At 45.3% G+C, this 17,790-nt stretch overlaps 1 protein-coding gene across 7 annotated transcripts in view; it reads right to left on the reverse strand.

Annotated features, from left to right (window-relative positions):
* Nucleotides 1-902: 902 nt before the first annotated feature.
* PIKFYVE (phosphoinositide kinase, FYVE-type zinc finger containing) overlaps nucleotides 903-17,790 on the reverse strand; it is a 154,418-nt gene continuing 137,530 nt past the window's right edge. For 4 of the 7 annotated variants that reach the window (XM_029068330.2, XM_029068333.1, XM_029068331.1 and 1 more), the window contains 8 exons: nucleotides 15,446-15,610; nucleotides 14,191-14,250; nucleotides 13,275-13,451; nucleotides 10,973-11,076; nucleotides 10,185-10,313; nucleotides 7,675-7,936; nucleotides 3,478-3,552; nucleotides 903-1,896 (listed from right to left, as the gene is read on the reverse strand). In XM_029068330.2, the coding sequence (XP_028924163.1) occupies nucleotides 1,781-1,896; nucleotides 3,478-3,552; nucleotides 7,675-7,936; nucleotides 10,185-10,313; nucleotides 10,973-11,076; nucleotides 13,275-13,451; nucleotides 14,191-14,250; nucleotides 15,446-15,610 (1,088 nt within the window). In that variant the 3' untranslated portion in view covers nucleotides 903-1,780. The remainder of the gene's footprint in view (nucleotides 1,897-3,477; nucleotides 3,553-7,674; nucleotides 7,937-10,184; nucleotides 10,314-10,972; nucleotides 11,077-13,274; nucleotides 13,452-14,190; nucleotides 14,251-15,445; nucleotides 15,611-17,790) is intronic. The other 3 variants (XM_029068334.1, XM_029068332.1, XM_029068335.1) reach the window with 2 other exon arrangements.

Below are 17,790 nucleotides of genomic sequence, written 5' to 3' on the forward strand. Positions count from 1 at the left end.
CTCCCTCTACTCCCTCTGTCACCCCCCCCTTTACCTCTCCGCAGCTAAACCCTCATTTTCCCCCTTTCCCTCTGCTCCTCCACCTCTCCCTTCCCATCCCCACAGCACTGTACTCGTCCGCTCAACTGTATATATTTCCATTACCCTATTTATTTTGTTAATGAATTGTACATCGCCTTGATTCTATTTAGTTGCCATTGTTTTTACGAGATGTTCTTCCCCTTGACTCTATTTATTGCCATTGTTCTTGTCTGTCCGTCTCCCCTGATTAGACTGTAAGCCCGTCAAACGGCAGGGACTGTCTCTATCTGTTGCCGACTTGTTCATCCCAAGCGCTTAGTACAGTGCTCTGCACAGAGTAAGCGCTCAATAAATACTATTGAATGAATGAATGAATGAATGATGGTATTTGTTAAGCGCTCACCACGTGTCAAGCACTGTTCTAAGCGCCGACACCAATGCGGCCAAGGCAGTTGACTGTTTATCGCGCCCTGAGAGGAGATGCCCCACATGCGCTTTGGAAAGTTGCCGCCCAAGGGACTACTCAGCTGTGTGACTATGGGCAAGTCACTTAACTTTTCTGTGCCTCAGTTACCTCATCTGTAAAATGGGGATTAACTGTGAGCCTCACGTGGGACAACCTGATTACCTTGTATCTACCCCAGTGCTTAGAACAGTGCTCTGCACATAGTAAGCGCTTAACAAATACCAAAATTATTATTATTATTACTCACAAATAAGAGGCCGACGGGGCACAGTTCGGCAGGTTTGCACGGCGCCTGGAAGTGCGGCTTTAGTGGGGAAATACAGAATTTTGTCAGCCCCCAAGAAAAGCTCCCATCTAATAAAGTGCCTTGGAAAAAGTGGCCACACCATCACTAAATGAGCTACTTACTTCCTTCTCAATTGTATGACACGGCTCGATTTATTTTTAGGTAACCCAGAGATCTAGAAAACAATCCACTCAGCTCTCTTTTCCATATCTGATTTATGTACCCTTCAATTTGAGGGGAAGGGCGCGGTTTGGGTACGTGTGAAATTAAAATGCATGAACTGTCCCAATTATTGTCTCAATAAAATGGAAAATTTCCAAATGATTAGCAGTAAAATCTGTTGTCAACAGTTAGGTAAAACAATAACAGGCGGAATTTAAACAAGTAATTTCTACCTTATTGTACCATAAGTCAATCGGACGTTAACTGTGACGTGATTCTGAGCAAAAGGGCAAAAACACTAAATCGACCGAGACATGTCAGTGACGCACACTGCCGGCAGGCTTAGCTGACCATAAAGGAATTTTTCTTAGTGCCATCTAATTCCCTGCATCGACACAGATGCTCCAGACATTTTGAGAACAATTTATATTAGATTATGTACAAGAAACACAAAACAAGAGTTCATCTAATTTACAAAAATGCTTTCAGTGGGAAAGCACCATGTTAGACACTGCCAGTGTGTCTTCCTACAGCTGGATTCGTCTTAGTTGGCCCCTTGAACTGTACATTTCCCCTTTGACCCTGTTAAATACTTCTTCAGGTTTCAGCTTCAGTGAGGAAAAAGACGGCTCTGTCCAGCTTTTCTTTTAAATCTCCAGAAAATCCACTTGTATAAAAAAAAACTAAAGTGCAGACAGATGTGTATTGTACGTATCAGACGTCTATAGCCCGTGTGGCTACTGTCCAGGGAGGCCAGTGCATTCAGAGGTGGATGAGAAGGGGACAGGTAGCTCTTCCCCTCTTGTCCTTACTGTTTTCAAACCATCCAAGCCATGGGCATCCTCTCAGCAGTTCAAGCCCAGGCCTGTCCAGTGGTCCGGTACCATGAGGAAATACTTGTCCATTGCTTCGCAAAATCTAGTCCTGTACAGCTCTGGAGAGACAACAGTTGGCATTTTTCCTGAGGTTTTTTGAAAATAAATGGAAAAAAAAAATACAGTTAGGCCCTCCACAGACACGTTCTGAAAACAAGCCACCACAAAGGCACCACACATTAGAAAGGCCTCAGTTAAGTTCCATCCACTGACTCTCTCCTCAAGTTAGAAGCCTTATATTTTGGTCTGAGGTACTGGTTGCTCCCAGAGAGAATTAAGAAAGAAAGACCTTGCTCATAGAGAACGTGACACAGAGATGATATTTTTAGGGGAACAGAAACCAACTCCTGACCATTGGCTTTAAACTACTCAATCAGTTTACCCCACCCTACTTCACTTCAATAACCTCCTACTATAGCCCAGCCCACACAACCCAATCCTCTAAGGCCAGTTTACTCACTGTGGCCTGATCCTGTCTATCTCGTTGCCGACCTCTTTCCCACATCCTCCCCATAGCCTGGAACTCCCTCCCACTCCATCCAGGCCAGACCTCTACTCTCTCCACCTTCAAAGCATTATTATTAACATCTCCTCCATGAGGCTTTTCCCGATTAAGCCCTCTTTTCCCTGGCTCACCCTCTCCCTGCGTCCTCTATGCACTGTAATCTGTGACTTTTGGACACTTGATATTCACCCCCTCCTACTCCCACAGCACTTATGTATAAATCTTTAAAATACATATTATAAATTATTTATATTAATCATATCATTCTTCCCTTCTAGACTGTAACCTCGTTATGGGCAGGGATCGTGTCCACTAATTCTGCTGTACTGTACTCTCCGAAGTGCTTAGTAGAGTGCTCTGCACACAGTAAGCGCTCAATAAATATGATTGATTGATTGGGAAGTACAAACACCTGCAGAGAAACAGTGAAAGGGCAAAAAGGAAGCCCACTTCTTGCTTTTGCTCCTGCCCTGATCCTGTCCTGGGGCTGAGCTCTGCTCCATATCCTAGAAGTTGCCTTGGGAGACCTGGGAGGAAGTGCTCTCTCCCCCAGACGTATTCTGGACTCCTCACAAGCAGTGATGGCATTTGTGGACAAGGAACAGCTAGCAGCTCATGACATCAAGCATGTTACAATGTCCTATGAAACTTAAAATTTATCCACTCTTGCAGATTCGTGGGAGCACCCAATACCTAAAAATAATCCCAGGCTTGTAATCTGCTTTGTGGCCATAGATTGAGCAAAAAATGGATTAAAAAAGAATAAATCTATATCCAAAGTCCGGAACTCTGAGAATAGCTTCCCTACTAGTGTCTTCTAATTATAAGGGCTTTATCAATGTTGGTGATAATAGTAGCAATAATAATTCAAGAAAATCTAATTGCGTAGACATCTATTAAGGCTAAATGTTAAAAGGCCATAGCATTGATGACTCTAGACTCAGGGACTAAATTTAAAACTTGAGAGATGGGTTCGTGGGCGAGCCTTGGAACTCAAGGACCAAAAATAAATAGATCAACAAAAAAGCCCAGAGGAACATCAGTTTTCAGGAAGCTTAGAAATAGGAGAATTTAGGGAAAGCCATTTATAGAAAAATTAAAAGGAAAGAAAAAGTAGAAAGAGACAAGATGCATAATGTATCAAAAGAAAAGACTGATTCACCTTGTCCACCTAAAATTCCTGTTGATTTCACCACCATTTCAAGCTTTTTGTCCCATGTAAACGTTCGAATATAATCTGATGGAAACAAAAATTGAAAGTAAAGTTATAGCTTTTTGGGATGAAAGGGGAGAAGGAAAAAACAGGAACTGGGGAGCAAAAATCAGTATCAGTTTACCAGCCTCACAATTGCACATCCCTTTGGGGTAAATTTAGAGAGACATTGCTAGAAAGGATTTTGCCTGATTTAGAATACAACTCTACAGTGTACGTTCTGAGAATAGACATGAGATGTCTTCTTTCCTTCTCTAGGTCAGATGGCACTTCACCTCCATTTGTTCTGATGGTTTCTGTTATATCTGCCACACTACCAATACTTGTAGTTTCTGCTCAAATCCTTTGTATTTATGTTCTCAGTTTGGGGGTGAAAAACCAAAGAATAATAATAATGGTATTTGTTAAGTGCTTATTCCAAACCGCTTTCTGGTTGGTACAATCTCTCATCCTATCCCGACTGGATTACTGCCTTTCTGATCTCCCATCCTCCTGCCTCTCCCTGCTCCAGTCTATACTTCACTCTGCTGCCCGGATAATCTTTCTACAGAAATGCCCTGGGCATGTCACCCCGCTCCTCAAAAATCTCCAGGGGTTGCCTATCAACCTTCACACAAAGCACTGCTGGCTTCAAAGCTCTCCATCCCCTCTCCCCCACCTACCTCACATCCCTTCTCTCCTTCTACAGTCCAGCCTGCACACTCTGCTCTTCTGCCGCTAACCTCCTAACTGTGCCTCATTCTCGCCTGTCTCACGTCCTACCTCTGCCTGGAATGCCCTCCCTCCTCACATCCGCCAAACTAGCTCTCTTCCCCACTTCAAGGAAGAAGCAGCGTGGCTCAGTGGAAAGAGCACGGGCTTTGGAGTCAGGGCTCATGAGTTCGAATCCCAGCTCTGCCACTTGTCGGCTGTGTGACTGTGGGCAAGTCACTTAACTTCTCCGTGCCTCAGTTCCCTCATCTGTAAAATGGGGATTAAGACTGTGAGCCCCACGTGGGACAACCTGATTCCCCTATGTCAACCCCAGCGCTTAGAACAGTGCTCGGCACATAGTAAGCGCTTAACAAATACCAACATTATTATTATTATTACTGAGAGCTCACCTCCTCCAGGAGGCCTTCCCAGACTGAGCTCCCCTTTCCCTCTGCTCCTCCTTCCCTCCCCATCGCCACTACTCCCTCCCTCTGCTCAACTCCCTTCCCTTCCCCACACCACTTGTGTATATTTGTACATATTTATTATTCTATTTTATTAATGATATGTATATATCTATAATTCTATTTATCTATTCTGATGCTACTGATGCCCGTCTAGTTGTTTTGTTGTCTGTCTCCCCCTTCTAGACTGCGAGCCCATTGTTGGGTAGGGATTGTCTCTGTTACTGAACTGTACTTTCCAAGCACTTAGTACAGTGCTCTGCACACAGTAAGTGCTCAATAAATATGACTGAATGAATGAATGAATGAATGTGCCAAGCACAGTTCTAAGCACTGGGGTGGATACAAGCAGATCACAGTCTCAATCCTCATTTTACAAATGAGGGAACTGAGGCACAGAGAAGAGAAGTGACTTGCCCAAGGTCACACAGCAGACAAGTGGTAGAGTCGGAATTAGAACCCATGACCTGCTGACATCCCAGGCCTGTGCTCTCTCCACTACGCCATGTTGCTTCTCACAGGACTTCATAGGAAACAAATTCCTTCTTGAACGTAACTGCAGGTATGTGAGGACCACTTCTGCAGGAGTCCAAAGTCAAGAAAATGCCTAAATCTTACGAACAATGTTCATAAACCTGAGCTGCAGCTGACATTGAAGTGAAGGGGAGCCATTTCTGAAGCCCTATTTGAGTGTAAAAGTAGTCATTTTGCTTCGTTATACTCCTACTAGCCTCGAGGAAAGTATTTTAATTAAGTAGACTACTGAAGCAATATAAGAAGCAGATGGGGCTACTGGAAAGAGCACAGGACAGAGTAGGGAGACCTTTTTTTACGGTGTTTGTTAAGCACTTACTATGTGCCAGGCGCTGTACTAAGTGCTGGGAAAGATACAAGCTAATCAGATTGGACACAGTCTTAATCCCCATTTTACCGACGAGGTAACTGAAGCACAGGGGAGTTGAGTGACTTCCAATGGTCACAGAGCAGACAAGTGGCAAAGCTGGAATGAGAACTCAGGTCTTCTAATTCCCAGGCCCGTGCTCTTTCCGCTCAGCCACTCTGCTTCCCAGAAACCTGGGTTCTATTCCCAGCTCTGCCACTTGACTGCTGGGTGTTGAAAACTGCTTTACTTTTGGGTGCCTCAGCTTCCTCGCCAATGGTTTCTTCCTCACTGCTTTCAAACATGCCCTTATCTTCCCTATCCTAAAAAAACACTCCCTAGACCCCTAGGCTCCCTCCAGGTATCGCCCCCAGCTCCCTCCTACCATTCCTTTCCAAACTCCTGGAAAGAGCTGTCTACACCCGCTGTCTCAAATTCCTCTCCTCCAAACCTCTCCTTGAACCCCTCCAATCTGGCTTCCATCCCCTTCCCTCCACAGAAACCACCCTCTCAAAGGTAACCGATGATCTCCTTCTTGCCAAATCCAACAGCTTCTACTCCATCCTAATCCTCCTCTCAGCTGCCTTCGACACTGTGGATCACCCCCTTTCTCCTGGAAATGTTATCCAACCTTGGTTTCACCGACTCTGCCCTTTTCTGGTTCTCCTCTTATGTCTCTGGCCATTCATACTCAGTTTCCTTTGCAGGCTCCGCCTTTGCCTCCCACCCCCTAACTGTGGGGTCCCATAAGGTTCAGGTCTGGGTTCCCTTCTATTCTCCATCTATACCCACTCCCTCGGAGAACTCATTCCCTCCTATGGCTTCAACTACCATCTCTATGCGGACGATGCACAAATCTACATCTCTAGCCTTGATTTCTCTCCCTCTCTTCAGCTTCACATCTTCTCCCACCTTCAAGACATCTCTATTTGAGTGTCCTCCCATCACCTCAAACTTAACATGTTCAAAACAGAACTATCTTCCTACCCAAATCCTGTCCCCCTGTGACTTTCCCATCACTGTAGATGGCACCACCATCCTTCCTGTCTCACAAGCCCTTAACCTTGGTGTTATCCTGGACTCCTCTCTCTCATTCAACTCTCATATTCAATCCATCACTAAGTCCTGTCAGTCCCACCTTCACGATATCGCTAAAATCCATCCTTTCCTCTCCATCCAAACTGCTACCACATTAATACAATCACTCATCCTATCTTACCTGGATTACTTAATCAGCCTCCTTGCTGACTGCCCAGCCTCCTATCTCTCCCGACTCCAGTCCCTACACTTCACTCTGCTGCCTGGATCATTGTTCAAGAAAAACCTTTGGGACAAGTCACCCCGCTCCCATAAATCTCCAGTGGTTGCCCATCCATCTCCGTAGCAAACGAAAACTCCACACCACTGGCTTTAAAGCACTCCATCACCTTGCCCTCTCCTATCTCACTTCACTTCTCTCCTTCTACAACCCAGTTCCACACTTCACTCCTCTAGTGCTGACCTTCTCACTGTGCCTAGATCACACTGCCGTGCTGCCGACCACTAGCCCACATCCTGCCTCTGGCGTGGAACGCCCTCCCTTCTCAAATCTGATAGAAAATTACTCTCTCCCACTTCAAAGCGTTATTGAAGGCACATCTCCTCCAAGAGGCCCCACTTTTCCTCATCTCCCACCCCCTTCTGCGTCTTTCTGACTTACTCCCTTTGCTCTCCTTCCTCCACCCCCACCTAACCCCAGAGCATTTATCTACATATCTGTAATTTTATTTATTTGTATTGATATCTGTCTCCCCCGCCTCCAGACTCTAAGCTCTTTGCGGGCAGGGAATGTCAGTACTTCTTTGTCAGTGCTTTGCACACAGTAAGTGCTCAATAAATACAACTGAATGAAATATGGGTTGTTCTTTCCCCTTTAGACTGTGAGCCCTATGTAGAACAAGGACTGAGACTGATGCAGGATTTACCTCAGTGCTGGGCACAGAGTTAAGCAAAGTTAAGTGTTGAACAAAATTATAATTATTTTCATTATTGAGTAAATGAGGGTGCGAAATCGTGTAGTTGCTGGTTAAAGATAAAAATGAATTTAAATGTCCTACAGATATTACTTACCGATAATTCCAACCACCAGCTCATTGCTTGTGTCGTCTCGGCCTACCAACAGAGAGTAATCTATAATGAGGTGGCTCGAGAGGAAGTGGGAGTCGCTGTGGATGGAGGCTTTCAGTACAGCCTTACAGTGCGATCGGATGTACAGAGGGTTATCCCGCACCATCTTCAAAAGGTTTTCGTCTAGCAGGACCACATCACAGCTTTCTTTACCAGTGTCGGTTTTCACATTTCGATTCCTCAGAGAGCCCTTCAGGTCAAAAACCTGCCAGAGAGAAAACTGTCACTAGGGGGGACTCGAAGGTCTGTCTGAAAGATCCTGCACAATTCGGTGTCAAAAGTAATTAATTGGGTAATTGAAGTTTCTCTGAGGGTCTGAACAACACCCACTGCAGTCGGTGAAAAGATGATTTTTCATCTCCTATGAGCCTTTATTGGAAAGAAAGGGGCCAGCACAAATACAGTCGCATTTGAAAATCATGTGCAAGTGCTGAATAACAAGGTCATTTCCATGTTACAAAAGAAACACTAGCAAGAAGATAACAAGGAGAAGACTTGATAAACTAAGCAACTAAGACATCTGTGCCTAATCAGCCTTACCTATACTCAAACCTAATAAGCAGAACCACATAAAGGGCAAAAAGGTTTTAGTGGGACCGTCAGGAACTGTTTTTTTCCTTTCACTTTCCTCTAATAGCCACCACTTTCCCGAGAGTAAGGCCAAGCAGGGGCCCTGAATCCCCTTTAAGCTGCAAAGCCACTCTGTGGGGAAGAAGTGAGCTTTAGGATTGGTTTGAGGGGCGAGCAGACAACCATGGAGATATGGCACTGCCCGGGGAGTTCCACCGCTTATTTCTCCCTCCTCCCTCCCTCCTGTAACCTGTCCCCGTGGAGGTTGGGTGTGTGAAAGGATAGGAGGGGGTTTGGAGAAGCAGACTGCCCTTTGACAGAGTCTGTGAATGTCACAAGTTTTCTCCTTAAAACAATGTGCTCAGTCCAGTTACCGCCACCGTCTGGGAAACTAGAGAGTGTTCGAAGCCTCCATGGAAATAATTATCATCAATAATATTAATATTAATAATTGTGGATTTGTTTAGTGCTTACTATATGCCAAGCACTGTATGAAGCGCCAGTATGGAAACAAGCAAGTCAGATTGGACACAGTTCCTGTATCAAATGGGAACACGGACTTAATCCCCATTTTACAGATGTGGTAACTGAGGCACAGAGAAGTGAAGTGATTTGCTCAAGGTCCCACAGCAAGAAATGTGGTGGAACTGGGATTAGAACTCAGGTCCTTCTGACTCCCAGGCCCATCCTCTAGATTAAACTTGCTGTGGGCAAGGATGTGTCTATTTTTTGTTATACTGCACTCTCCCAAGCACTTAGTACGGTGCTCTCCACACAGTAAGTGCTCAATAAATATGACTGAATGAATGAACTAGGCCATGCTGGAGTGAGGAGGAGGATTCTGAGTGTGTGGAGCACCATGCCTTGGAGACGGGGCTGCCAGAAGGCAGAGAGGGTCTCCCATTGGGACCGGCCCTAAGGAGAAAAGCCGGGGGCTGTGTACCCCGGGTGAAGAGAGTAAAGGGGAGCTGAATGCGGAGTGTCGAGGATGTGCTCAGAGACTCTTCAGCCAGCAGGGAGCCTCCTGGATCAAAAGGGGCTCTGTCTGGGACCCAACATGAGGAGGGCAGATCATGAATAAACTCCTGGGGGTGGGGAACCCTGCCTCGACTTTCAGCCCTTTTTGGCTCCTTGCCTCTTGTCACTGTTGGGTTTGGTGGGCCCTCCACATGGCAAGTTTGCTTCTTTCCTAAACACGAGGCTCTTTAGCTGGCAAATAACCCTAATGCAACCCAGCCGTGGCAACCGCCTCGAATGGCGCTGGGTCAAGAGTCCCTCTGGTTGGTACCGTCGTCCTGGGGCCTACCCCGCAGGTCTATCCTGTCCTATCCATGCCTTCAAGCTAACAGAAAGCTTGACATTTCAGTCTGCAATTCCCTGATCCAGGTTCAGGGCATCCTGGTTTTATTTACTGCCGCCAACTTCTTGCTCACATGCCCTGCACTGTCTTGAACTCCCTGATCCTTCAGAGCTGAACTCCCCAAATTTTCAAAGCCCTTCCTAAATCATAGCTCCCCCCGGAGGCCTGCCTTAATTAATCTCTAACCCCTCCTCCTTTATAATCCCAACTGCTATTTCTGCACCATCTAATCTCTACTGTAACTCCCCAGGGCACGTTTGCGCACATCTTCCATACAACATTATTTCCTCCTACCTGATATTTAGTTAGTGTGTGTCTTCCCTACTAGACTGTAAACTCCTTGAGAGCAAGGCTCGTCTCCCCTAACTCTATTGTGCCATCCCAAATGTTCGGAACAGTGCTCTGCACACAGTATGTGCTCAATAAATGCTGTTCATTGATTGATACTGGTGCCAGAATTGCATTCAACTCCACCATATAGAGTTTGGATGTTGATTGCATTACCAAATCCAAAATTTACTACCTGGGTCATTTTCCTGCCATAGAACAGATTTTCCATGACCAGAAGATCCAGCTTCTTCTCCGTATTGTTTTGAGAGTTCTTATAACCAATTCGGTACACGCCAAGAATTTTAGCCAATGCTGTAGGCCTCTGCTCAAGAAAAAAAAACACACATACAGAAAAAAGATCAGGAATAAAAACATTTACAGCGCAGCAAAATCTCATTTTCATCAGATGGGTTGACTGACTTATGGGTTTCCAGGGAAACTGAAATCCAAAATGCACCTGGCCCACTCTTGACCATCTTATTTTAATATTTCCATTTTCATTACTTGAACTTAACAGTCTTCTCACTCCTGGGAGGGAGGCCAGAGAGGAAACTGTTACACTATGTAAATTTTACCTCCTCAAGATCCAGTTAGGTTTTATATTTTTGTTGACAACCCAAATTGCAATTCCCTTCTAGAAATAAAGCACTTTTTCTACCAATTCTTAATGCCTTGAATCCAGTTAGATAATGAGAGAAATGAAGGACATTAAAGAAAAGCAACTTGTAGGAATTCATACAACGTATCTGTGGCAGAGTGGGGAAACTGCAACTGGGTTCAGTAGCCAGTTGATGGCCACAGCCACCCTCTTCTCAGTATTCACATCTGCAAGTCAGGGCAATTGGCCTGTACCAAAAACTTGGGATGTGAAAACTGAAGTACAGAAATGGGTGTGTATATGCAGGTGTGTGTGGGTGTGAGTGCATACAAACACCCCCCGTAAATGAATGTGTGCTTTGGAGAAAAGTCTTCAGCCCTTACCTTCTGCTGCACAGCATTTGTAATGTAAGTGAAGTAGTGAGGAGCAAAATCAAGGAACGACTGAACTTCCAGGCGAGGCATTTGCTTCAGAATGAAACGGTCATCTGAAAAGGTGAATTGTCATAAGGTTTAATACAATGTTTGGCACATAGTAAGTGTTTAAAAATTACTACTTGCAGACACAGTCACTACACTGATACTGAGGCCACTTACACCAACCACTCACTTGAAATCAAGAAGGATCTGATTGGTACGTACTGTTAATGATTATCCCCTGAAGGCCCAAGGAAAACTTGTATTGAGCTACAGGATAGGAATAGAATGGCTCCAGGCCAGGCCCTGTGGTCCAAACTGCAGGAGTGGGGGTGGGGAAGTGGTGGAGGTAGGGGGTGGGGATGAAGTGGGGAGGCCTTGTTGAAATGCCACCCTCAACAGAGCAGCCCTTACAGGAGGAACAACGGGAGAAGCATCAGCTCCCGTGCCGCAGTCAAAGGCCAGCAACCCACAGCCCCTTCCCCTAGGAAACCCAGAACTCCTACTGAACTCCAAACCAATCTTCCCTGGGTTTATTTCACCAACCTGTCAGACCCTCGCGGGAACCTTTCCCGAGACTCAAGGCCCTCACTGGCGAGATGTTCTCCCTTGCCTCCTGTTGTAGTTTAAGCCTTTGTCTCTTGTTTGGGCCCCAGGGGCTTTAAAGAGCTGAGCCTCCCGGGATCTGGACACAAACCCTTCCTAGGCTCAGTGGGAGCCTTGAAGCTTTCTCTCCTCCAAAATGAATCACCTCATTTTCTCAGACTTTCCTCACAGATCTTATTGACCTTTGTGCCCATTGCCTATTTTGAACCCAGATGGATCTCATATGTTAAATCCGGAAGTGGACTTAACATTTTGATACTCACTCCGCCCCCGACAGCACTTAAGTACCTTTCTTGAAACTGGGTTGTTTCCCCACCTGAAATTTATTTTAACATCGGTCTCCCTCACTAGATTGTAAGATCCTTAAAGGTAGAAGGCATATCTACCTGCCCTACTGTACTCTTCTAAGGGCTTAGTACAGTGCTCTGCACAGAGTAAGTGCTCCATAAATACCACAGATTGACAGACTCAATACTCTGGGTATTGACCAGCACCTGACCACTAGACCTGCATATCGCTGCTCCGTCACCACGCCCAGTTCAGGCTGGGCGAGTGGAAGCTTCAGTGCCTTCTTCAAGTGTAGAAAGCTAAGCCCAGTATAATACTGTATTTTCCAGCTACCGATCCATCAGTAGCAATCAGTATTTACTGAGTGTCCTCTGTGTACAGAGCACTCCGTTAAACTCACTGCATAGGGGACATTAGAAGACACAGTCTCTACCCTCAGGGAGGTTACAAACCAAAAGAGGAGATAAGCAGACATAAAATGATTTACATTTAGTGAAGCAGAAGCATAACGATGATTCAACTGCTAAAACCGAGAGCATTTAAGATGAATATATGAATAAATAAGTGAATAAGTAGAGTACAGAGACTGTGTGTGCGTGTGCGTGCACGTGGGGGGCTGCTGGATGGACGTGACCTGGGAAGGTGGATCAGGGAACGACTTCTGGAGGAGGTGGGTTTTGGGGAGGGCTCTGGAGAGGAGGAGAACTGTGGTTGGATTCCTCATTCCAAGGGGGGCAGCTCCAGGTTAGGTGTGAGCAAGAGATTGAAGAAGGGCAGGAAAAGCAGCCTGCCTTTCATCTATCGATCAGTGGTATTTATTGAGCACTTACTGTGTGCAGAACACTGTACTAAGAGCTTGAATGAATTCAATACAACAGAGATGAGTGACATGTAGCCTGTTCACAACAATGCCCTCCCTCCTCACATCCGTCGAACTAACTCTCTTCCCCTCTTCAAAGCCCTACTGAGAGCTCACCTCCTCCAAGAGGCCTTCCCAGACTGAGCCCCCCTTTTCCCTCTGCTCCCCCTCCTCTCCCTCTGCTCCTCCCCCTTTCCCCTTCCCTTCCCCTCAGCACTGTGCTCATCTGTATATATTATTACCCTATTTATTCTGTTAAAGAGGTGTATAACCCCTTGATTCTATTTATTGTGATAATGCTGTCTCATTTTTGTTTTGTTTTGTTTTGCTCTGCTTTCTGTCTCCCCTGATAAGACTGTGAGCCCGTCATTGGGCAGGGACTGTCTCTATCTGTTGCCAAATTGTACATTCCAAGTGCTTAGTACAGAGCTCTGCACATAGTGAGCACTCAATAAATACTACTGAATGAATGAACAATTCTTTGAAGAGACAGAAGCCCAGAGCAAAGAGACTGACCTTCCGTCACGTAGAAGGCTGCTCCTGACTTGCCTCCACGTGCCTGCCACGGGGAAGAGTGAGCCAAGGACCGGGTAAAATCCTCCTCGCTGTTCCCTAACACCACTTCCCGCATCCTGTGGAACTCCCCAGCGTAGTACAGGCGGCAATAGAACTTGGCATTAGCATCCGAAAATTCTGTAAGGTAAGGGAAAGACACATTTTCCTTTAGGAAAAGCAGTTTCACTATTGCTTTTCATTAGGTCTTACTTGGAAGGCAACATTTAAATAGAAATCAGGCCACATCCCCATACAGTCAGTTTTCCGAGAACCGAAGAACACTGCATTACAGAAAACTTGTGCCAGAGTACCCGTGCCTCGACCGACACCGTGTGAATGAGTAAAACCTCTTCAAGGTATTGCTTTGTCCTTCCTTCGGAAAGACTTTCATTGTTCCAAAAATGCTTCCAATTCTCCTGTAGAGCTCTACCCAAAACACATAATAAAAATACAGGTTCTAGAACTGCCTGGATCTTCCAGGCAATGCACAAGAAGGAGTAGCTGAAAATCAATCTTGCACACACACTGCTTCGTTTCCGGGATTTTTACCAGCAGCACGTAATTAATTTAAAAATCTCTTCACCTTTGTCTACTATACACCAGTGATATGGAGTAAGACATTATCTGGCTTCTGCCAGACTCTTCCCAGAACCAAACAATAAAATCAGCCTGTTTTGAATCCGATCCCAAACCTCTGGTCTAAATCCTACTTCAAAACCCAGAACTGTGAAGCCACCACATATACAAAAATGAATGAACACATCACAGACAGTTCTATATTTCACCAAAATATTTGGTGTGAAGCCAGAAACTGTGCATGGGAGGACGGCTTGCAATCTCTCCCATCCAATGAGACTCTAAATGGTTTCATACTTACGGAGCTCTACATGAGGATTGCCTAGCTGTTTCTTTTGGGTGTCTCCTCCATCTGCCTCCTCTGAAAAATGTACAACATGAGCTTAGGCATGAACAAAAGGAAGACCAGGGAAGTTGGTAAAACATATGGGCAGTCCTGGGACTTCCCACACAACTGGTTTCTGAGAAATGCACTGTATACTGAAACACCGTAAGCCAAAAATGAACTTTCCTAGATAAACACTGTCTTATGAGGGGGATTGGTTCCTGAGCCAAGATGGGGCACCCTACCCTTATCCCTCGTCTACTCCATTACTTACCCACGAGTGACATTAATGTATTTATCTGGAGTCAGAGAGGTTCCACGCTAGAGTAATCCACTCTTCCTTCATCAGAAGTACAATGGACTTGTTAACTGGCCCTGGTGACTGTTCCGCCTCTACCTGGAGATCTTCCCAACCCCAACCAGGCAACCTTGGCCACCCTCCTTGCCAACAACCCCGTCCCCACGCCTAGAGTCCTCTATGCTGTAAGCTTGCTGTGGGCAGGGAACGTGTCTGCCAACTCTGCTGTATTCTCAAGTACTTAGAACAGTGCTCTGCACATAGCAAGTGCTCAATAAATACCACTGATGATGATGACCTACTTTAAACCTTCCCTCCTCCCACCTCAATCTTTATCACTGGGCCTCAACTCTAGGGCCCCCAGAAAGGCTGGAATTGGAAAATCAATACCAATGTGTCGAAGAGCCAGAAGAGGGTATGAATTTAGAAACGCTATAGGGGCCGGTCACCCTGACTTGGAACAGTATTAAACTGAGAACTGTCTGCAGAAAAGTTGCTCTCATCCTCTGAAATAGCAATTTCTTCCTAACCTCAAAAATCATTAAAAAAAAAAACTATTCAACTGAAACGATCGGCAAAAGGTTGCAAGTGGATGAGGTGAAAGCAGGAAAGTGGGCTGTCAAAACCAAACGACCTGCCACAGGTAAGCTCCCAGCTGCTTTATTTACAGCCCAGGATAAGGGGAATAAAACCTGATGTGGAGAGGCAGGCTCAGACATCTCCCTGATTCTTTTTTGCTTTCAGTCATGAGCACACGAGTAGCGTACTTGGGCCATGAGATTTTTCTGATGCTAAGCCCGTATCTATCGGTCAGATTTTCTCTAGCTAAGGCTTGGCCCCTTTGTAGCAGAAGGCTCTGTTGTTTAAGATTATTCCCAAGAGGAGCCTTGAATATCTGGACCTAGAAACTGAATTTTGGCCTGGCCTACTCACCCTGGGGTTCTGTTCCTTGGTGCTCTGGGCCCTCTTTGCCCATTTGTCCCACCTGGTAATAAGCACTATCGGCCCCGCGTAAGGTTTCCTTCTTCTGGGAAGAGAGATCGGGACTCTTCCCTCCCGTGCCGCGGAAGAAGGACAACACTCCTGATGCTTTTTTGGCTACAAATAAATAGCAAATGATTAAGTTCAAGAACGGATTGCTGGATTTTTACTTGGAAAAGTCTCTTAAACTAAGTACGTGAGGCTAGATTGCAAGCTCCTTGAGGGGACGGATTGTTCGACTGACTCTGTCATACTGAACTCTCCCAATAATAACAGTAGTAACTGTGGTATTTGTTAAGTGTTTACTAGGTGCCAAGCACTGTACTAAGCTCTGGGAAAGATACAAGATAATCAAGTCAGGCACAGTTTCTAACCCACATGTGGATCCTACTTTAATAATGATGATGATGATAACAATAACAACATAATAAGTACTATTAATATTTGTTATGAGATTACTGTGAATCTAGCACTGTACTAGGTTTGGAGACAGATACAAGCTAATTAGGTCAGACACACTCCCTGTCACACACAGGACTCCACACTCGAAAGGGGAGGGAGAAGAGATATTAAATCTCCATTTTATAGAGGAGGAAACTGAAACTGGGAAAAGTTAAGTGACTTGCCTAAGGCCCCACAGCAGACAAGTGGCAGAGTTGGGATTAGAACCCATGTTCTCTACCTCCCATACTCTTTCCATCAGACCATGCTGCTTCTTGTTGGCACAGTCCTCTGCACATAGCAAGCATTCAATAAATATGATCAATCGATTGATGATTTCATATACTTTACAAAGCTAACTCTTTGAAATCTTCCATGAGAAAGGTCCAAAAGAGTAAGTGTGAAATTGATTGGGCCTGAGAATCCATCTGTTTCCCTTCACAGCTTTCATACTGTCATGGTACTGCCCTGTCTATTGGGGACATGGAAACATCGCAGCTCCTGGAAGTCTGCAGAAAAAACTATACAGGGGTAATCAGTGAGTTTGGAGGAGGAATGGAACATGGGGGAAACAAGGAGTCGGGAAATAAAGATGGGAACCAACCCCCATCCCCCACCCGCAATTTCCCAGTGGCAGCTCCAGTCTGCCTAGCCATTCCGCACCTGGCCGGCTAGATGGAAAGGATGGTAGGTGGTGTGTTAGCAATGTCAGGGAATTACAAGAAGAACTGCAGTTTCATGGCCTCATCTTTGTATTATTCTCCCCCTTCAGATTTGACAATTTGCCCCTCTCTCCACCTTCAAAACCATCCTAAAATCACAACTCCAAGAGGCCTTCCCAAACTAACCCCTTTATTTCCTCAATCCACCCTCCCCGTACAATGACTATGCAGTTGGCTGTGTACCCTTTAAGCACTTTGATACTCAACCCAGCCCCACAGCACTTAAGTACGTAGCCTTACACTCTCCTATTTCCCCAGTTCCTAATCCATTTTAAGGTCTGTCCTCTCCTGAATACTGCATAATCCTTATGGGAGGGAACATGTCTACTGACCCTGTTTGTACTGCATCTTCTCAAATATTTAATATAGTGTTCTGAACATGGTAAGTGCTCAATAAATACCAATGACTGATTCATTGATTGACCAATGAAGCAATTTTCTCTTTAAAGGATATTAACAACCCAGGTTTCCTGACAATACTATTATTTCCCAGTCAGGAACTGAGACAGGGACATATGACTTAGCCTTACTTGTGTTCTGGGACTTAACTGTGGCTTTTCTTTGGGAGGGTCTTCGTGCTCCATTAAAAATTCATGGTCCTACCACCCTTTCCTTTTTTATCACATTAATAGAAAATAACTTCCCCTGGAGAGCTTGCAGTTAGGTTTGAAACAAACCATACAATTTTTAGGAAAAAGGAAAAAACTGAGAAATGGAAGTGGTTTAAAATAGTACCACTTTAACAACACCCGTGGGTTCAGACCCCTGGGTAAACAAAATCAGTCAATCAATCAATGATATTTATTGAGTGTTTACTGTGTACTAAGCACTTGGGAGACTCAGGAAATCACTGGGTCTGAAGGTAGGAGTTTCTTCTGTTAGTCCAAAGGATGAAGCTGCACGACAAGGGAGGCTCTAAGATGACAGTGACTCAGGAAAGGCTCAGTGTTCTTCTTGCCCTCCCTCCTCCTTCCGCGCCCGTCAGAAGCAAGCCAGAAGAAGAGAGTAATCATCTAGCCAGGGAGCAAACTGCCTGTAAATAATGGGGAGGGAGGGTTGCATGTTCCATTCCCCTCTTAACCCACCAGTGGGGCTAATGGAAACTTGCCATTTCACAAAGAATACCATGCACCC

Source organism: Ornithorhynchus anatinus, chromosome 7, assembly GCF_004115215.2.
Source record: "Ornithorhynchus anatinus isolate Pmale09 chromosome 7, mOrnAna1.pri.v4, whole genome shotgun sequence".
Lineage (NCBI taxonomy): Eukaryota > Metazoa > Chordata > Mammalia > Monotremata > Ornithorhynchidae > Ornithorhynchus > Ornithorhynchus anatinus.